The following is a 22,301-nucleotide window of genomic DNA, read 5'->3' on the forward strand; positions in this document are numbered from 1 at the left end:
CTTGGTCCGCGAGGGTTGCCGTACTATTGATAGCCATACTTATATCTTAGTCCAAGAGGGTTGCCGTACTATTGATAGCCATACTTATCACTTAGTCCCCGAGGTTTGCCGTACTATTGATAGCCATACTTATCTCTTAGTCCCGAGGGTTGCCGTACTATTGATAGCCATACTTATATCTTAGTCCCCGAGGGTTGCCGTACTATTGATAACCATACTTATCTCTTAGTCCACGAGGGTTGCCGTACTATTGATAGCCATACTTATCTCTTAGTCCCCGAGGGTTGCCGTACTATTGATAGCCACACTTATCTCTTAATCCCCGAGGGTTGCCGTACTATTGATAGCCATACTTATCTCTTAGTCCGCGAGGGTTGCCGTACTATTGATAGCCATACTTATCTCTTAGTAGTGGCACGGCTTTTAATATCTAACTATACTCATAAATTTGAAATTATAACCAGTACGCCTCTATTTTTTGAAATTTATATGATTAAGTGTTTTTTTCGCAACTCTCCTACTAAATCCATATTTTGTTCATCTTTGTAAGAGTTGCCCCCCTTCATCCTGTACCATCCACACAGTCGTTAGAGTGCACTGTTGTGTTAGAGGTCCAGACACATTTTACAAATATGTATTCCGAGGCCTGCCTACCAGTGGTGAGAAGTTTGGCACTTGTTACAGTGGATATCACAGACCAGGAGACTTATATCTCGGGCTACCTGAATGTATGCGTCACATTCACCCTTTTCTTGTCAAACAAATGTCCCTCCCAGTTTCCATTATCTTGAAATGATATCAACAGACCATGTTTTGTAAAAATAAAACTAATTCTAACAAAACATATTAAATACTTTACTGATAAAGTATGTTTAATGTCACCCTTATAAAAACTCATTAGCCTTTGCATTCATTTAATTTAATAGAGTAATTAAGGCAGAGTAGTGCAGGCAATCCACAGATCTGCACCAGTAGTGTTTCTTTATTAACCAACTGTACACTTATCCCATGGTCTTCCACTTCTACAGAAACTGTGCTGACAGTTCAAATGCATAAAGGTGTTTCTCTAATTGCACAATTATTTTACTGCAAATGATTCTGGTCATAATATAGGTCAGTGACCTTATGCTCCAGTCAATTGTTTCAATGTTTTGGTCAACAGTCAAAATACTGGTCACAGTGACCTTTTTATCCAACACTCCAACTGGACCCGAGGATCAGTATTTCTGTACCAACTTACCAAGTTTCCCAAGTCCAGGTAGGATACTATATGAGATATGCCCCAAAACTGTTTCGATGATTGAGGTCTATGATCAAAATATAGGTCATGGTGACTTTTTTTTGGTGGTGACTACTATTGATAGCCAGGTATATCTGTGTCCCAAGGTATATCTGTGTCCCAAATTTAGTAACTTCAGGTGAAATGCCCCAGATACTTCATGAAAAAAGGATGGATGCAAAAAGAATATGTTAGGCCAATAGATGAAGTACAAATGTATTGTCCTTTCTAGCAGTACTAGAAGGGAACTATTAAAACGGGTTGTATATAAATATCTAACTTGCTGATGAGTCATCGACATCGCTGCATAACATTGCTGCATATGTATGTATCAAATATACACACATCAACCACAACAGTCTAAACAACAACAACACACAAGTTTAAATAGTTTATATTTTTATTTTTCATTGTATTTATAAAATATGATATGTATTTGAATGGATGGATGAAGTTATACTTCACATGAATAATGGACAGAACATACATACATATAGTGATAATGCTTTATCAGAAATGATGAATTATAAAAACACGTTTATTCACACGTTATTAATAGGTATGGTAGCCATACCTATAACATTGAGATCAATCTTAGCTGTACATCTTAACTTGACATGTATTTACAATTAAACATACATTATATACATTGAAATGGCAGTATTTATTTTCCTATATTTGTAAAACATATTTCAATCTCGTTGAAAATGCAATATTTTTAACAAGAAACATATAAAAATGTTATTCAATCATTAAAATGCAGCTTTTAAAACTTTATAACAACATCTTGGAATGTTGATTTTTAAAAATTTATTTTGATTATAAATATTTTTTTTTATTATGATAACAGTTGTATAATTTCATTGTATGGTATGTTTTAAGTTTGACCATAAAAGTTAAAACTTATATTCAATAAAACCCTGTTTCATTATATGTTTTTAATTATTTATACAGGAACATATGGTATCACAGTCGATGTACAATATCAGTCTAATATCAACACTACATCAGTATGTACACAGCACTTTGACCGTGGTGGTAGGGGACTAATGGGTACCTTGTTATTGCTCAACAGTGTTTGAAAATTCTCCTCTTATCATTATGATCAAATTAAAAAAATCTAAATTTGACAATGATACAAAATACATGGTTATACCATACAGGAATTACCAAATGTTTTCAAATTTAACAAAAAAAAATAAAACCTTTTTGGAAAGAATGGGATAATTCTTTACGTTGTAGAATTAAAAACACATATCAACAAAAACAAGTGTATTCATACTGATTATTATATATAGTTAACAAAACCAGTAACAACTAACAATGTGACTAGCTCAATCTGTAATCTTCTCAATTGTTTCTCCAAATGACAGATATTTCCTTATATATATATAAAATTTTCCTTTAAGGAAACTGATTGTTTACTAATACGTATAACATTGTACATATGGTTATGTACCTTTATTAGTCGCCTTTTGGCTGTAGAAGTCCCTACTGGTCTTTGAGACAGTTATTGTTCTTGACAATATGTCATCATATAGCAGCACTAGAAAATGGCAGTGGATAGCTGAGGAAAAGTCCTCCAAAAACAACAAAAACAACAACAAGCAGTCTCTTTGTCCCATAAACAAACGTCGGTAAAAACAACGAGGATGCTACCAACACAGGTACTAACAACGTCTCTGCTGAAATTGGCCGAGATAATGGTGGCATTTTTCACAATATTGTCCACCATTCTGTGCCCCATGTTTGCCACAAAGACTACACGAAACTTCTCCCGGAGCAATTTCTGTCGGGGAGTCCACACTGTCATCATCATCATCATCCAGTTCGTTGTCTGAATACGACCTAACGGTTGTATCATATCGCTCCTCCTGGTCACTCACATAGCCCGAATTATTGTCATTATAGCCAGGAGCTCCCTCTGGTGGAGCAAACATGTCCATCAGGTCCACTAAAGCAACATTGTCATTAAACGTCACAGACTTCTTCATTCTATTGACTTTATTTTTCTGTTTGTTACGGGATAACACAGATTTTGGCTTCACATCCAAAGTCCTAAAATCTGATTCAGATTTACTACGTTGGCGCCCTAAATTTCCGGAGGGAGGGAGTTGGGCATTGTCCTGTTGGTGATCCCTAGAATTGGAACATGATGTTCCATTAGATCGGCTGCCTTCAAACCGGGAAGCTAGGTCTCTAACACTGACACTGGGTCGGAACTCCTCCGGTTCTGAGCAGCCCTCGTCAGCGTTTGTACACTGTGTCGTCGTCGCTGACTGACGTGAAGTAATCTGGTTCTCACCGTAATGTTCTCCACATCCCTGCCGATGGTCCTAAAAACACAAAAAGGTCGACATAAACTTTCTGTTTCACTTTGAATCTTTTGTAAAACATTGAAGGCTTGATGTTAATCTCAACATATTAGAATTTAAAACTTCTCAGTTTTAATTTCAAATCAGCATTCTTTTAATTCTGACTACTACATACAGGTAAGTCAATGTATGACCAACGAACTAGGTATGCATGAAGATGGATCTTAGATGGAAATCACGTATTTCAAAATTTCTCACATAGAGTGATTCAGAGAAGAGGAACTCAGAAGCAAGTTTTAAGCTGCATATATCAAGCAGAAAGATGATTATCTCTAGTGTGTAATTGTTCACACCTTCAGTGGTATACCCACGCTACATTACCTGTCAATTCTTCAGCTCTGATAACACACAGGCTAAAGCACTACATTAAAACCCTCGATTCCCATAAAAGCTATAAACCCCAAACTTTCTTTCAACAAAAGTAATTGTTATGTTACAAATCTTTTCAAACTTGTAAATTATTTAACAATAACATTGTAGTTTTACACCTGAAACACTTTAATCGTGTTTTTGACCTAAACTCTGAATATCCCATAGCTCGGTGTCAACAATGCCTAGTCATTCTTCCGATAATTTTACCCAAGACATGTTTGCTCTGCATCACTACCTCCTGATCAGTGAACCATGGCTTTATGAAAGTTAGTGAATTAATCAATGTAGTTTGGTTAACGAACCAAAGTGATGGAAAAGGTAAAACAAGTTATTTGTTCTCACAGTTTACAGGTAGATAAAGCAACTACAGGTGACTCATAAGAAAGTGGTTTACTGCCATGACTGGTTCTACTTGTGAATTACTCTATTGTACTCCAGTGCAAATGTCGCGGGTGACCAATAGTCCACTGATGACGGTCAATCAGCACAATGGCCAGTCCTCTATAAACAGGCCCAGTCCGACTAATGGGTTCTAGATCAACATCAAATACTCCAGAACAGTAAAGTCACCAGAATAAAATCTGCGACCAATAAACGAAAATTCTATTTTAATTCCAAAACTCAGACATCAGTTTTTCCAAACCTATTCCATTTTCAGGTTTCCATGTCATGTAATGAAATCTTGTATGAGTTTGATGTGCTAGATGCTTTACTTGCTTTTTTTGCATTTCATTGAGAATTTTGTACTTACAGGTGTGTGAGAGATTGTGGAGGGAACTTGTTCACGGGTGAATCCAGCGCTTTGTGCCTCAGTGTTAGAGCAGTCTGTCACACAGGGAAAGAAACACAGGTAAAGCTTATTACAGGGCAGTAAATATATAGATATATATAGAAGCATATACAGGCAGGCTAAACACACAGTAATACTAAGGTGCTAGCCCCTCACCTCAGATAACCCATACATTCGTTGTCCCAGGAATTGCATTATTCCTTACGTTCCCCAAAATGGCATTGAAGAAAATTATTTTAATTTATTACATTTTTTTTAATTCAATTCCTGTGACAACATGCAACATACATGTAAATATGAACTCTAATTCAATTAAATTAACAACCTATTTAAAAAGTAGGGTGCTTAAGTTAATATCTGTACATGCAATATTTTCTAACTTTGCTGCTACTCAGAAATGGTTAGGTGATTTGCTACATCATGTACTGCTCCCCAGAGTACAGAATCAGGAGTGTGAGAAAATCACACAAAAATCCAACCAAAACGGTGTTAATGAAAATCAATAGAAAATTCATAAAAAAATCACACTTGTTTGTGTTCATATTTTTTATATATAAATGTTTTTGAATTAACTGAACAACTGATCTTATTACAATTCTAAACAATGCCGAAGTTTTCCTGATTCTCACCAGATAATACTACTGTTTTGGAATGTCCTACAATGACATGCTCTCCCTTTCATGACTGTGAGTAAGCACTATGACATAGGCCTAAGACCTTTATTATCACAAAATCTCATTAACAAAGTATACACCCCTCCAGTTCAAAATCTAGGATGTTTTTACTAAAACACAAAAAGATAAGTCCATTAGGCTTTAAGGAAGACTTTACTATGTGACTGTAATTCCTACATGAACAGAACTATAGCTGGTTTGCCCCTGGGTAACTTGCAATAATACATATGTATAAATATTCCGTATAATATAGGTGGCTGGCTGACAATGTTTATACCGGAGGCTTTTAAAAACTCTTGAGATTTAATCAGTACTGGTGGATTATCACACGAGAACTGTCGGTGTACTGTTGTAAAATACATACCTGGAGGAGGTTGTGTATAAACACACCATTGTTTCTTGTTTTAAAGGTAAACATGATATCAGCCAGCCTACATTGAATACAGCACTAAGACAAGCACTGCCTCCCTCACCTGGCCTACTTGATCATTTAAAGGACTACATCTGTACAAATATGTCCTTGAAGATTTCCACCAATGACATAATGTTATTGTCCCAATAGAGTTAAATCTAAAATCATTCCCAGGCCTACTTGTACCAATTACATTTAGCCTAATTCAATGTTGTATCAATGTTTTAAATTTAGATTTTAGATGCAGATTTACAATTTTAATGGCAGAGGTAATTATTCTGATAACAATAATTCTATGTTTTCGTCTATGGCGTGTTGAACTACTTATATGATTTCATGCTTGGCAATGGCTTGTTGAATTACAATTTTGGTCTAATGCAGTTAAAGGTTAAAGCCATTTGATCTGCCATATATTTGATCTAATGACTATTTTTTTTATTGATTTTTTAGTATTACATTTAAGTTCACAGTTATGTAAACTGACACTGTTGTGTATTCTATACGAGTATGAATGTTTCCAAATGTTATGACAAGACTATTGAAAAATTAACTGCTTGTAAATTACATATCAAACCCTTAGGTCTTCAAACTAATAATTTTTCATCTTTTATCAATTACATTAGTGCCAAAAGTTGTCAAGAATTTATTTGACTCTGTGTTTGTCATATCTTTTATGCTGCCATCAATTATTGGATGGTCAAGGAACTCAAACAACTGGTTTAACTTATACTGGCCAGGAGGGAGGCAGGACGCACAAGCTTACAGACAGGAAAAGGTTAGTACCTGTGAGGTTACAATGTGGAGAGGAATTGTCCACTAGACGCTGCTGAGGCTGAAGGTTGCACTGTGGGTTGGCCATGGAGACTGTTGACTGGTGGGAGCGCCCTTGTCCAGACTGTTGCTGGGTGTTGCCTGTGAAGCTCGATTGACGAGCTACACTATTTTGTTTGGACTTATTCTTTACTGACCGTGGAGTTGAATGTGATGTTGATCTCACCCATTTCATCATCCCTTCGACAGGGCGAGGACTGGCCTCCCGTGAGCCTAGGTCTGATGTAGACTTGGCAGACTGGGTGACCAGATTGGTGGCTTTTCCTGGCTTTGGTGGCAGCACAGGGTTAGCTGATGTTATTTGCTGAGAGGGTGCACTTGTTTTACAAACCTCATGCTGATGCTGTGTAGGATGAGCTGACTGGGGGTGAGGGTATGATTGCTGAGAGTCCTGATGCCGTGATGATGTGTATCCTGAGGGGTAATACCCCTGGGGGTTGTAGGAACCAGAACCATTGTTGTTATGAGGAAGCTGCCTTATTTCTGCTCGGTTTGCCTTGACTTGCTGCTGAGAGGGAACTTGCATCTTGTAATGGAGGTCGTTTCCGTCTGTGAGACTGGAGTCCGTATCAAAACAGCTATCATTAGGTGTCGGTGTTATGGATCCAGAGGAAGCTGTCCTCCCATTAGGATTTCCGTTACCATTCACGGACCTTTGCTTGTTTAGAAAGTCTTTGTATACCTCTGATTCTGAATTGGATGAAACAGAACCCTTCTGACTCCGCCGTGTCCCCTTGCGGGGTAGCGTTGCATACATATCTGCAGTCGGATCACTCTCATACTGATTATAAGAAGTCCTTTCATTAGAATTAAGACTAGAATTGGAAGTTGATTCACTACAAGGTTTTTCGGGTTTAACAATAGTCCTGTTTTCCTTGCGGTAGTTTTTATTTTCTATCACACTATCTACAGAGTCTCGAGAACTAGAGCGTGAGTGGATACTGTTTTGTTGCAGTTTTGAGATTAGCACATTTTGTTGAACACAATTTTCCCCGTAAGAGTGGGATGACGAACTGGAATGATCAGATGAGACACTGAAATAGTAGAAAATATTGGTTATTTAGAGAGGAGCTGGGTCAATTAATCAGTTATCATATACTGGGGTAGACATGTTAAAATCAGACACAGTTTTTCAGTTGTTTCTTTTCCTTGTTGCTGATATTTCTGACATTGCACCTTGTTAAAATCTAAAATCTACATGTATATACAATTAATCTAATATTTCACCAGGTGTAAGATTGTGACCAATCGCAACCATTGTTTCAGATTGATGGAAAGTCAGTTGTAATATGTCTCAAAGAAATAATCTTATTGTTAATATAGAATGAAAGAAGTTAATGAAAAAATGTTGTTGTTGTTTTTGACTCATGTTAGAGGCTGTGGTTGGAGAATCAAGTCAATACCTTATTGGACAGGGAGATGAACGTGCACTGTCAGAACTTGTGGTGGATGACATAGATTCCTGTCGAACCAAGAATTTCTTCTGGAGACTGCGTGACTTGAGGACACACGAGTTGTGCATCTTCTGTGCGGACACAAAGGACTGCTGGGATAAGGAGTTGATGCGCATCGCCTGCTTCAGACAGTCTACAAGGAAATAAATATCAGGTAAATAACAAATCTCAGTAAAATAACAGGTCTGTTTGATAGTGTTTCATTATAAACAGTATGTATATGTGATTCACCCAGGCATGGTTGCACAGGGTAACTTGTAGTCATAAAGACATATAGCACAATGCTAACTTGTCAAGTTCCTCTGTTATTTCATATAAAGACACTTAGCATGTACCAATTTTGTTTGAAGGAGGATACAACCGAGATGCAGCTATTATCTTTTAAGAACCCATGTGACTGGTGACACAGATGTCACTGTCCGTGACATGTGATGAGACAACATCCTACCTATGGCGGCGTTACAGTAGTTGAGAGCCATGGAGCCATTCTCTGATGTCTCCACCAAAACACACTGGTCCATTAACTCTTCAGCTTTTTGGCAGAATTTCATATACTCGTCTGCTCCTGTGTGGGATAAATAAATATCAAGATTAACACCAACAATCATTTTTATTAAACTATTTTTTCAGGTTTTGCTTGGTAAATTTTTTATTGTGTTTTTACAACAATTCTTTTCAGAATCAGCACATTTAACACTCTGCCCTAGAAGAATTTATCAGAGTCTATACACTAAGGCAATCTACCATAACTTAAGTATGATATTGATGAAAGGATAAGAAGGACATGGTACCTTCATGATACATGGAAGGCTTTTCCGACTTCTGGTTAGGGACTCTGCCAAACCCCTCTGGGCCAGACTTGTTTCCTGGTGCAGACTTTACCTCCTGAGGCATCATTTTCTGGGTCACAGGGTACACTTGGTTACCTGAAGATCAAACAGAGGTCAAATGATATTTCAATAAACAAACAAATAACTGTTAACTCAACTGAATACACTGTATTGGGTTAATATTGGATTCTATAAATAGAAATGTATATTTATATAAATAAATTCATCTTACTCAAGATACGAAGGTATTTGCTCTATCAGATTTGTTCATCTGTGCGTTCCTGTTAATGGGAACCTTTGAGTATGGTCTATTACACCCTACAATAGTGCCAATTAACCCTGCTTCATCAGCCAAGCACAGTTTTATGTACTGGACTTACAGGCATATACAACCTGTTTATCTTCTTTGAGGTTCAGTGTAGAAAACTACTGATTGTTGTCGACATGAATTAGTTAGGAGACACGAGTTCACTGGGGACTGTGTATTTAGTATATATACAATAACCTCAGTAATGCTTTTGATGCAGAGGCTGTTTAAAGGTTTAGTACCACATTACCTGTTATAGGTAGTCAACCAATTAGCGACAGCTTAAAATTACAATACACCTATCCTTAAATATTCATGGTCTAGACAGCCCACTTATATAGAGGGCAAATCTTCCACCACTAATCAATATTATTCCATGTTCAGAAAGAATATGGTATTTGATACATTTCTTCTGATAATAATATACCAATAACACATGTTAAATTAATGAAAGTAGCTACAACTCATTTATTAGGTAAAACAATGTATGGTATCTTATATGGTCTCTTGGCTATTTAAAAAGCTAAACAACTCCTTACCTTTTCCCTGGGTGTGGGACTTGACGATGGCCGGATCATACAGCGGTTTTCTCTCCACATTCTGGTCAGTAGGTTGGACTGACATGTGACTGTTGTCCACGACTGGGTACAGAGATTTTCCTGTCTCTACACCTGTTTTGGAGTGGCCATAGTTAAGATCTGGGTTGTACTTATCATCAGGAGGAGGGTACTGTTGACCAGTCTGCTGGACAGTGGCCTGACTTCCATGCTGTACAGACCCAACAGTGTAGGTAGTAGGGCCATAATTCCTGTCTCCCTCATACCCATGGTTGATGAACTTCTTCAAATTCTCAGCCACGCCATGTGGGTTGATATTTTTAGGTGGAATCATGCTCTTACTCATGAAGTACTGTGCGTAGGGGTCAAGGGTTGTACTCCCTGTGGAACTGGAGCTGTTCCTGTCACTGCTGCCATACCCAGAGTCTCGTTGGGCCGAATCTAGGGACAGCGTGTCAAACAGGATCTCAGTGGTGCTGTCTTTGTGACTCCTCACACTTGAATTGTCTGAGTCGAAACTGGTATTGCTACTTTGACTGACACTGCTGATATTGGAGCCCTGCCTCGTCAGTTTCTGGCTTTGATAATGTAGCACACTCTCCACCATGTTCCTGTTGATATAGTTTATTTTGTCCTCCCTGTTGTCCCGGAGCTCAGACTTTCGTGTAGGAGGAGGTGGAGGATTGGGGGTCTTCTTCTGAGATACAGTTGGCTTCTTTTCTGGTTTGGCAGGTTTAGGCGGCTTGTTGATAGGAACACTTGGTTTTGTCTGCTCCTTCCTAGAGTGACTGTCTGGAGGTGACTGACTACTTGGTTTATCAGCGTGGGTATTTCCCTGCTGCTGTGATGCCGAGCTCATTGCTTCCGAAATTTGACTAACCATCGAGCTCTGTCTAGAGTGCCGGTCATCTGTCAAAGTATGAGTTGAACTTTCTCGACTATGGGCAGATTGCCCACTAACAGAGTTCTGCCTGGAGTGGAAGACTCTATCCATCTGTCCAGGTTGGGCCTGAGTACCCTGTCGGTTGTGTAGTGAGGGACGTGAAGCTTTGTCCCCCTGTGGCATCTGTTGGGCTGACTTGCCTTTCTTGTTTCTAGGAAGTGTAGCAAGGCCTGACTGTACAGGAGTGTGGGCAATGTTTTCTATGTTTTCATAGTTGTGTCCTGCGCTAGGTTTGGGTTTCATGACAACATGTTGGCGCATATCTATATGGTCGGCAGAGAGATTTTGAGGAGCATCTTCATGACAAATGGACCGTGTTCGTCTATGTTTAGGAGGGAGGACTGGAGCTGCTGACTGGTTGGAGCCAGGTTTGGAGTTTGCTGGGCTGTGATCACTGTGTCCAACTGAGTCAGAGTCTGAGGAAGTGGAGGAGGTGCGGGGAACCTGGTACCTAATCACATCAACAGGAACCTTATCCTTGCCTTTCTTGAAGCTATCCTTCCTGGGTGGTACCTCCCCACGGGAGAAGTTAGGGGTCAGTGGCTTGCCAGTGTGATCGGGACTGCTGATGGATGGACGACGGTATTGGTCCCGTGTGGATAGGGTATAGTTGTAGTCATCTACTGAATCCTCTGGTCTTGGCAACTGTAGGTCACTGGGTCGATGCTTTCTCCCTGAACTTCTCTGCTCAGAAGCTGATGTTTGACCTTGACCTCCGGGAAGACGATGCTTTACAGCAGTGTTGTTCATAGGAACGGCATACTCTGATTTATTCTGCTCCGCTGCTCGCCCAGTCTTTCCTGTGACTGCGATGAGGAAGCTGTGTTGGCGATGGTGCTCTACCTGTTTTTTGGTAACACCAGGTTCTGTGTCGGAGGAGATAGGCTCTGCAGCATTTGGAGGGTTGGGCGTTGTTGAGCGTCTGCTATTTGCGACCGCAGCCCTGGGTCCGTCAGGATTGGGCGTTATAGACCGTCTCACTCCATCATGCCGACACTCTGTTTTTTTCTCAGCAGGAACTGAATTATAAAAAGAGAAATAGTTAAAAACAAGTGAACCTGAAATTGATGAGTTTTTGAATTAGTTTGAATAATAATGACCATATTTGATAAAACCTTGTCACAACTGTTGATGTTTCTAACATCAATGACCAATCACACAGTATCACTAGACCAATAAAACACAATTTCAGATCTTAAATCCTACAAAATTTTGAATACTACTCTTGATGTGACTTTCAACCACAATAATGTTTGATATCAAAACTTAACGCTTCAGCACACAATGATTTAATTACACGAGATACTGATACCATCACTATTGTAAGCCTGTTTTCATATCCAGTAACTAGCATCTGGTCCTTTGTAGTTGTGTTACATCATCATATCAACAGCACAACCACTTCTTCACTTTAGTGAAACGGTACTATTCCCTATGCCATTAAGGCAGTTAATATCCATTTCTGCTATTATCTAAACTCTCCTAGATTTAATGAAATAAACCCGGACTCCCTCACTGCCCCCCAAAAAATATCTTTAATATAAAATGCAAAATGTCATCCACCTGGTTAGGAGAAAAAAATGATATTTTCTTTGTAAGCAATGTTAATTTATCTGCTGACATTTATTCAATTAGTTTCAAAACAGTTTTCTTTTCTTTTTTTAAATTTCCACTACTTTGATATTTTGCCTTTAAAATAAATGCCCTGTTGCCGGGGCCCCATGTTAGGTTATATCAGGTAAGGCGTGTTTCATGATGAAAGAGCTGTCACGCTTGTCACCTGAGCTGGCAGAAGTCATTAAGTGGCTAGCATTTTAAACAGGTTCTAGGCTACAAATGGATAACTAAAACTACGCGTAAATCATTTCAATTGCCTAAGTTACAACGATTTTAAAAACAGACATTGCTCTCTCAGAAATGTAAGATAAAATATTTACAAAAATCATCCTCAGTTTCATTTAAAGCAGAAAATCATATTTATTTTTTTCCTTGACAGACAAAAAAAGTTTACAATGGAATAATATGTATACAGGTATTAACTATTAATCCATTAGTAATTCACAGAAATGAAGGTAATCATTTTTAATCAAATAAAGAGTTTTGGGTACATTTACAAATAATGAATTTGAACTGCTGGATCATAGCTGTTCTTAAAGAAGTCATCAGGTTTTTGCCAACAAACTTTTGAGTTGGATGACAAATGTGCCAGACATTTTAACAAACTGATGACCACCCTTTCTGAAACTAATCCAATTGGCTTAGGGTAAAAAGATTAATTCTTGATGGCCTGATATGTTACCAATGTATACAAACCCTTAAACTCTACCCGGATTGTTAACCCTCGTTCACGCCAACACAGACACATTACCCAACATAAACATATCTTTTGACAAACTTCCAAAAGATTTTCATTCCTCTATAGAAATATTGATAAAAAGATTATAGGTATTCATAACCGAGAGAATTATAAGTACAACAAAAGATCTATTATTGTATGAACATATATTTTTTTATCAAATCTTAAAACTATTTCTGCTTAAATCATCCTAACAAAACGTGTTCACAGAGCTGTGACAGCCTTTGGTCTTCTCTAGTACACCTAGCAATTAAAGTATCCGTCACGAGGGAGAACTGGGTTGGAGATTAAAAGACAAACCTTTTACAGGGGTGGAAAATCCAGGGGCCATGACCCTCTTTTTCGGGGCTGTTTCTGTGGCTATGGGGCTCGCATTAGGGTTGGTATACAACAACAGCAATGGCTGGTAATGGCCCTTACAACATTTCTCAACAACATCGTCCCAACTGGGTCCCACCTGATCACAAAAATAAAATCAGAATATTACTTCTACAGTATTACTTCAAGCACGTGACAATGACCACAAATATTTATAGAATGTTAATATAGGTGTGTCATCGTGAACTAATTAATGTATCTACATATATGTACGTATTGTGACCATTACGTTAAATCATTCACACACACGCACCACTAGTCATCCTGGTCTTTAATGAACCTCAATATATCCTGGCGTTTTCATTCCAAAGCCAGTGTGTCATCTATAGATGTATGACAGATATCTATAATGATCACCGATCAATATATACACCGTTACATGTATCAAATATAGACATGTTTATGATGTGTAATAAACATCCCTTTGGAATGAATCTGTACAGGTAGTGCAGACTGCATTTAAACATAATAATGCATATATATTAACATAATAATACATATATATTAACTTCCAAATATAGGGAACTTGTGGCTTTTTTTATGCACTCTGTATCTGATTCAGGTACAATTAATTTTATAACCAAATATATAAACTAATTTTATCTAGCCATTTGTCACTCCAGACTAGGTGACTTTGATCCTTCTAAGCTTTTCGAATATATAAGCTGTAATTTAGATTATTTGTTTTTCACTTGATAAACAAAGTTTTGTTTGCTTCTGTACACTTCTTTAGTACACAACACTTTAAAAATATCATCAGGAATCCTAAAAATATCATCAGGAATCCTAAAAGGTATCAAGACATCTGTAGAACTGTGAAGTCATTGTTGTGTTAGGACCTGATCTTCACATCTCAGTTACAAAACATCCAACATCTGAATACTCTAAACCTAGATAACACAAGTCTTCTCCCTACTAATACGTGTCTGTGTAGGTCGTAAGGAAGACAGATAGGATTCAAATTTTTGTTCACATTTCTTAGCAGAATGGTTCCTTGTTTATGTTTGTCTGACCTTAAGCTTGTGTAACTTCAAACAAAATAGTATCTGTTACACCAGTAATTGTTTTCTTATGCTGTATCTAAATTTCAAAATCTTGTAATGTTTTCTTATCTCAAAAATCTTGTCATGTCATGTTGTACTTACCTGGATGTTTTTACAATAAACACTTAACACTACACTGAAAGAAATCCTCTAATGTTTTAACCTATGCGATATTCCCAGGTCTACTTGTGATGCCTGAGAACTTTCTGTATATTTTATAAATATTGTATAAGCCAATAGTGTGTTGATGTATTGGCCAATTAACCTCAGAAAAAGAAAGTAACTGCAAAATTCTTTGATCCAACAGACCAAACATTCATTTTTCAATTCACTTTTTCAAGATCTCTAAATTGATAAAAGCAGCAGAACCTGTTTTTATTTCAAGATCTCCAAATTGATGAAAGCTGATGAAACCTGTTTTTAAGATTTGTTGCTAAGCCAATATTTCTTAACATATAAAATACCATATCAGTCCCAACCTGTCTTTAAGAAGCAGACAAGATAGAAAACCCTTCAGAGATCATCTAACAGACATGTAATCACACATGCAGATGTGTGTAATTCTCTGTTTAATTAGAACGCTCCAGTCACTGTACACCTGGATATTAAAAGCAGGTATGGGAAAAGCTCCCTTATTAAGTATGGATACAGGTAAAAGTAGCTGGGCAAATCCGACCCAACATGGATTGTGTAATCTAGCCACGTCCGCCTGATCAAGCCTCTTTGTGAGGTGTTTGATGGAGTGAGTACAATCAGTTGATTCATTTGCATATCATTCCTTCACGTGATTGATTTGTTAACAGACATGCATTCTAACTGAGTTTGGTGAGATCAGGTGTGCATGTGCCTATCAAGGTCTTTGTGTGCTGTCTGCTCTTGTGCATGTCTCATTATGTTGTGTACGGGGGAATTAGTGACAATTACCTGTTCTGTACTGTGTGCAAAAACACACGAGCAGCTGTATGCTGCCTTTACTTGTTACAATAAATGCCAGAAAATTGTGAAGGCATTTTTTTACGTTTGTATAATTCTTCTTATACAAATATACGTCTTTTTGGGGGGTTTAGGTCTTATTTAAACACTAATGGACAATTAATTTACATGAAAGTATACAATGAACAGTATAATCACAAGTTTCAGACACATGTTAGATAATCTAAAGTATGGAATTTCTTACCTGTCGTACTGTAGCATCATCAAAATAGATCCAAGCATTCAGCTTAGTGTGGAAGACAAAGGTGGAATAATGCTTTCCATAGTAACAGACAAGGGCAGACAACTGTAGTTTAGGCAACTTGGAAACATCCTTCATTCCTTTGACCATAACTGAGTGAAACACCTGAAAAAGAATAGCTAAACTTTAAAAGAAATTCTTCCAAAGACAAAAATATTTTTCTGGTATTTTTCAATTTATTAAAAAATCAGAGCATTATTAAATATTCCAGCTACAGAATGAGATAACTTACATCTTGAAGGAGTATGGTAGTGCCAATACTCTGGACCACGTCACTGATCATGTCTGTGTTAGGCCTGTCTGTCTCCCAAACTAGACCGATGCTCACTGTTAAAGAAAAAGAGTAATATTTACAATATATTTTAACATACACTTTCATCATTGTCAGTATCATATATTTTCCTAATGTCCTGTTATCAAGAAATGTTTTAACAAAAAAGAGCATTCAAATACAGTAACAACTTACCAACATCAGGACAATTCAGCAAAGTTCTTCTGATCTGAACTCGCTTGCCACAGGAATTCTGAAAACCAAAATGTTTCATTGAGGATTTTTTCATTTTTTTTCTCCACAAACCTTCATGGGGTCTGAATCATTGGCTAATTCTATTAACAGGTTTACTCCTAATTGTATATTTTATTTTCTATGACAGGTTTGGACACTACATACCACACAAATAAAATTAATTTACTGTACCAACATTACAATGAACAATGCACATATAATCTGAATGTAAAACAAATAAAAATCAGATAAGTAAATGAAAGGCATGTACAGTATCTTTTTTTATTTCTTAACATTAAAGAAGTTTATTTTTGAACATTTATCTTACCGGGCAGTCACGAATATCACCAACAGCACCTGCGTTCCTTAGCAACAGGCCAAATCTGTCGGGATGCAGGATATCACCTGTTTCATGCATTGATCTGCACTGGGACCTGTTAATGCAAGGCAGACCGGCAGGTTATTTACAGGTTATTTACATGTCAGTAATTAAATGCTGCAGCAGATAACTGCATCTGTGATAGACTTTAATTGTTGTCCATAGCAGACAAACGATTTGTAACAATGGCACATGGGTTTTTATTTTATTGCGAATCTGCAAACAGATGAAATCCTTTTATATCTTTTCCATTGCATTCAAATGCAAATTAAGGAATAAAGTTGTCTGTTATCATCTGTGCTTCATCGGGATCAGGCAGGTTATGGGTTTTAATCATGTTTGAGGTGTAATTAATGTGTAGGCAGGGTAAGGTGGCCAATGAGTGGTGGCCTGCTACATGTGTTGCTGTAGCTACATAACAGGTAATCTGACAACAGAACTTACACTAATGCACTTGTGGATATATAGTGCACCAATTCATGGAAGGTTAAAGGGTCCGAGCTTGCACCGCAAATACACACAATCTGAAATAGGATTATAAAAACAAAATTTCAATTTCACTGAAAACTCGCTATTCAATTTCAGTTTATATGCTGTCAAAATGTTATTGGATTTCGTTTGATGTATTTTCAGATGACAACAGGTCAAAACCCCGTTTCACTCAAATAGTGTAAACATTCCTTCAATGTATTAGATATGGTTTGTTTCATATATATAATAGTCTTGTGGATCAACCCATTACATATGAAAGGTTCCCCAAGAATGATATAATGCTAGACTTGAGCAGATCGCGTGAGACTGAAAAGATACCATCATTTATTCTCCTGACTTGACGATGCTACCTGCCATTGGTTGGCTTTTATCTGTATCAATAAACTATAAATACAGTAAAACAATCTGTGGCAGGCCACAAATCAATACAACACGGGAGGCTATTCCACCAATTTATTTTTCTCTGATCAGGATAACCATCGAGCAGGAAGTTCAAACTTGTTTAGACGATGTTTACCTGATCGAAAACGGTCATGGCAAATTTCTGGTGGGGCAAGCAGTGGGGGGCCTGACATGCATCCTCGCTGTAGGCGTTTGCGATGTGGAAGTGAATGCGCCGTAAGATATTCTCCTGTAAAGTAATAACAATAGGGGTTAGCGGTTACTCGTTTGTATCTGAGCAATGATAGCCTGTTTATTGCCTATCCTGACCTAGGAATACTATGATGAGCAACATGTACATAACTTGATTTATTATCAGATGTACACCAGAGGCAATCCTAATGCAGAAACGGTCTCATGCATACAACTATCACCTCATCTTTACCTCATTCAAAATCTGAATTGTAAATTAGTTTTTCTCTAGACAACTTTTGTTATGTTACTGTTTCTAAGTGTCTACAGCTGGTCTTCATTGAATCAACTTCTCTATAATATCTAAACAACATTGCAAATGTATAGGTATTCTTTATAGTATTAACCCATCGCTCACATCATATGTAGTATATTAAAAAACTAGATTCCTATGAGCTTTATCTTTATGTTAAATATCCTCTCCCTTTCAATTTTTTTGAAAAGAATTCCTCACAATCTACTCAACACACAGGCTTTATTATCTACTGTGATTCCCTGAGGGTATATCGTTTACGTCGTAGGAGTTTGAAGTAGTGTATCATTTTGTTTGGAGCAACATACAAAGCATTCAGCAGCATCGTCCATGTGTCCTAGCTGGAAGCGCTGCTGGTTGATGAAGGACTCGGCCAGAGCCTTACGTAGTGCATCAGGGGGTAGAGAGGCCTGGTCACTGTACTGGAACTGGGTAAATATCACCTGAAACAAATCCATACAGGTGTGAAGGTTTCATACAATCTTGTGATTATACTACAAAGCAATGGACACACCTGGGTCGGGCCTATCTACCTGGGTAATTATGTACTCTCATCTCTGGGTTTATCTACATCAGCCCATTATTCTGTATGTGTAAAGTACGCTGGGGTAAATAAATTTGAAGGATTTTAATTTGATAGTATTTACTACGAGTATCGAACACCTGACAATTCCCTGTCTCTATCACATGTAAATGTAAAAACCTGACTACATATCAAGGGGATCTCGGGTATGGGTGTTTAAAGTTGGTGTGTGACCACTTCAAAGCCAGACACCTGTGTGCCTTGATCACAAATGTAGAAACTCAATCCACAAGCACCCTTGGACTAAAGTCGTCTGGATTATAATTAAATTTCACAGTTTGTCTTTAGAAAGCCGAAAGTTCAACTCATTAAAATCCTAAATGAATGAGAGAATTAGAAGATTAAAGGTTACTAGCGTATTGTGTGTTAACTCTCAATCAGATATACTAACCAACCTATTAATAAAGAAATAGAATTCTATAAGGTTAACTACTTATGGTAGTATCAGTTTTAAAACTACTTAACAGAAGTCTTGGCCTGTCTTTTAAAAGTATGACTCATTCTTCCAATGTGCACTATACTTTGTGGTGACTGGCTTTACACACAAAGAACTATCGTGAGTAACTGCATACATATCACAACACCAAATCTAGTGACCACAAAGGTGGGCTGGGGATAAGGAGACCCAGGTTTAGGTACCGATGGCACGTGTCCCTCCAAAATAAAACAGACAAAGGGGCACTGACCATAAACTCCAACTCTACATCTCAATAAGGAAGATCAAAGGACAATTCATTTCAACTCGTGAATGGAGTCTTGTCCACTTTGATAAAAAAAAGACATTGAAATGACCTACACTCCAGTCATATCAGATCTGTAGAAGTTATTGGCATCCCCGGAATTGATGCTTAGATACACAAGCTTTGTACCTACACGTTAGCCACTTAGCCACGCACAAATTGGAAAGTTAATCTAATGTAAAAAATCATAAACCCATGAATGTTTATTGTGAGCCAATATAATCATAAACTGCACAAGAAATAAATCAAGACCAAAAATCGAAAAAATTAATTGAATCGTAAAGAAAACGTCTGGTAATTTGTGACACGTCCACGTTTACTATGGTATACTATTTTCACCCAACAGACAATGTTTTCATTTCTATTGACGCCAACATGTCAAGGGTAAACAGAGAGGTGTATTATTGTACGTAAAGGGCCGCCTCGTTGGAAAACAGTTGCAAATAAGGGCTCTGTTGACTGTCGTAACCATACGTTATCGGCAAGTCACAACAGGTCAGCTGATCTCAATAGATTTGAACAGTATAATACTGGTGCTTGTAGGTAGAGCCCTAAATCCAATTAAAAGTCTGAAAAGTGGTCAGGAATAATCTAAGCGTCACTCCATAACTACGTCAGGTTTACACTCCGCTCTTTTTTAAATGGGCTTGTAATGTGATATCTTCATTACCCCATTCGTTATACAAATACAGGGAAATTAAATTTCAATGATTTAAGTTTTGATTATTATACACGAATCATCATTTGAATATCATGTTCAAATGTACCTATTAATTTTTCTTTTTTTTTCTTTTTAATCATCAATTAATTAATTCTAAAATAAATTGAATAGCAAAACATACTTGGCCTGTACTTCGGATTAAAAACCAATGATACTGTTTAATTGTAGGTCAGTCTGTGGTTTTGTTCTCGTTGGTTTTGCGTTGAGACAGAAGCCACAGTTAAAACGCTTAGTCACATCAGCAATTAAAGTACCCTGCTAGTTGTTTGTTTGATACTTACAGGTAAAATTGAATTTATAAAATTATCTCAAGATTTTTTGGGTGACAAATAGGTAGATCAAGGAACAATTAAAAGACATTGTTCTTCTTCATCATAAGAGTATCTATGATTCTACAGATAAACAATTTAATAGAAACTCCTTATAGATCCATTTCAGCTTTAAGAAATTAACAAAAACGCAATTTAGATTTCTTTTAAAATATGAAACAAACATGATATGTTCTGTTTTTACCTACCTTGAGAGCACAAAATATACAGGAGTTGCCCATACACAGATGTCCTGTGAGGCGTCTGTAACTTCTCCGAAACACGTCCAAGTGCCAAAAAACCTGCAAGTAGAAAATCAAACAAACATTAACCCACAAAACATTAACAGGAACGTTAACAGTCTTACTAATGATATATTATCCGGATATGAATTGTGTGATATCGAAAATTCAGTCAGTAATTCACCTGTTCATACGATTATGCTTTAATAGACACCCTGTGATTTTTTTTCTATTTATTTATTTCTCTGAAAGATATGCCCATTTAATGTACAACATTTTAAATATATGCTATTGAACAGTGGTAATAGGTTATTATAGGTGACAAAAGTTGTCTGTCGAGTAAATCTGTCGCCGTGTCACATGTTGTTTGTTCCTGATGACCGAACGGTCTCCCTAATGCCATGGACATATAACATGTAGCCATTTTTTATGAAAGAACTGGTGCCTTAATGTCCGTTTAATTATACTGATTCCATCGCCTGACGAATTACGGCCGGACACATTGTGGTAAGCCTTTCCATCACTGCACCTACACAAAGCCAGGCGTCCATAATTGATGGCCCTGTCCAGCCCCGTACTGATCAGGTAGACAGGTAAACGACGCATTATAATTTCTACTCGCTATGAATCTAAAAGCCATGCTTGTCCGACTCTGCAGTAGGGAATCAATATCACAGTAAGTCATTGATTAGTTCCAGGACGGTTCCAACACCTGACAGGAGTATTAGCAACGTCTGCAACAAAGGCGGGAACGGAAAATTTCAATAGGGTTCGATACATGTATTTCCGTTGGTACACCCTGGATTACACTCCCAAGTTGGGATTTATTGAATCAGATTTGATTGATACCATGTTCAATCTGTTGTCATCTCCTGGTCGCAGTACAGTCACAGGATGAGGTAAACATGACTTAATTACAACGTCCCCGTTCCTATTGAAGAACACTAAAAGCACAGCGTAATGACATTTCACACCTGGACTCATTGAAACAATGCTAGATTGGAAACTCTTTATACATGTTCCATCTCATCATCAGGCAGATACCTACTTACACGGACAGAGTTTTATATTATAGCTGTATCGAAAATATGTGCATAGAGTAATTTCCCAAAACAGCAACACAATTTGTTTTAACATACATATTATTTAAAATTGTTAAGCATGAATTCCTTTTAGATATCATGTGTATGATTGGTACAAATTAACAGGGTTCTAAGATAAACACCCTCAAATAGCAACATGAAATGATTTTTGCCACAAATTATATATTCATGTTATTTCTACCATAATCAACTTACAACTTTAAGTGCAAACTCCATAGTATAATCTGATGCACCATACCCTGTTCCTGGTACCCTGAGCTTAGAACGTAAAATGAAGGGCTATTACTGTTGAACTAGGGATGTTAGTGATTATATTTAAATTTAAAAGAAACCTATTGAAATGACGGTTTCAAGGACAGAATGAAATCTGGGTCATGTTTTTGAAAATGAATTAGAAATTGTGTAAAGAACGACTTCCTGTGATTTGATTCGGCTCATTTTAGCCAAGCATCACTTATCGTAAATCCATACAGGTGTCATTGGGGGATAACACAATAGCCACTCCCA

The 22,301-nt window shown here is 37.4% G+C and overlaps 1 protein-coding gene across 3 annotated transcripts in view; it reads right to left on the reverse strand.

Moving 5' to 3' along the window:
- Positions 1 to 1,670: 1,670 nt before the first annotated feature.
- LOC110448534 (serine/arginine repetitive matrix protein 2-like) overlaps positions 1,671 to 22,301 on the reverse strand; it is a 38,587-nt gene continuing 17,956 nt past the window's right edge. Inside the window, exons 3-18 of one of the 3 annotated variants that reach the window (XM_021494817.1) lie at positions 20,659 to 20,751; positions 18,406 to 18,540; positions 17,729 to 17,842; positions 17,164 to 17,243; positions 16,669 to 16,774; positions 16,302 to 16,359; positions 16,068 to 16,162; positions 15,779 to 15,940; positions 13,481 to 13,637; positions 9,864 to 11,843; positions 8,979 to 9,113; positions 8,636 to 8,752; positions 8,137 to 8,320; positions 6,686 to 7,767; positions 4,778 to 4,851; positions 1,671 to 3,615 (exon numbers count right to left, since the gene is read on the reverse strand). In XM_021494817.1, coding sequence (XP_021350492.1) covers positions 2,950 to 3,615; positions 4,778 to 4,851; positions 6,686 to 7,767; positions 8,137 to 8,320; positions 8,636 to 8,752; positions 8,979 to 9,113; positions 9,864 to 11,843; positions 13,481 to 13,637; positions 15,779 to 15,940; positions 16,068 to 16,162; positions 16,302 to 16,359; positions 16,669 to 16,774; positions 17,164 to 17,243; positions 17,729 to 17,842; positions 18,406 to 18,540; positions 20,659 to 20,751 — 5,238 coding nt within the window. In that variant the 3' untranslated portion in view covers positions 1,671 to 2,949. The remainder of the gene's footprint in view (positions 3,616 to 4,777; positions 4,852 to 6,685; positions 7,768 to 8,136; positions 8,321 to 8,635; positions 8,753 to 8,978; positions 9,114 to 9,863; positions 11,844 to 13,480; positions 13,638 to 15,778; positions 15,941 to 16,067; positions 16,163 to 16,301; positions 16,360 to 16,668; positions 16,775 to 17,163; positions 17,244 to 17,728; positions 17,843 to 18,405; positions 18,541 to 20,658; positions 20,752 to 22,301) is intronic. The other 2 variants (XM_021494818.1, XM_021494819.1) reach the window with 2 other exon arrangements.

The sequence above is a fragment of the Mizuhopecten yessoensis genome, unplaced genomic scaffold (genome assembly GCF_002113885.1).
Source record: "Mizuhopecten yessoensis strain PY_sf001 unplaced genomic scaffold, ASM211388v2 scaffold4119, whole genome shotgun sequence".
Classification (NCBI taxonomy): domain Eukaryota; kingdom Metazoa; phylum Mollusca; class Bivalvia; order Pectinida; family Pectinidae; genus Mizuhopecten; species Mizuhopecten yessoensis.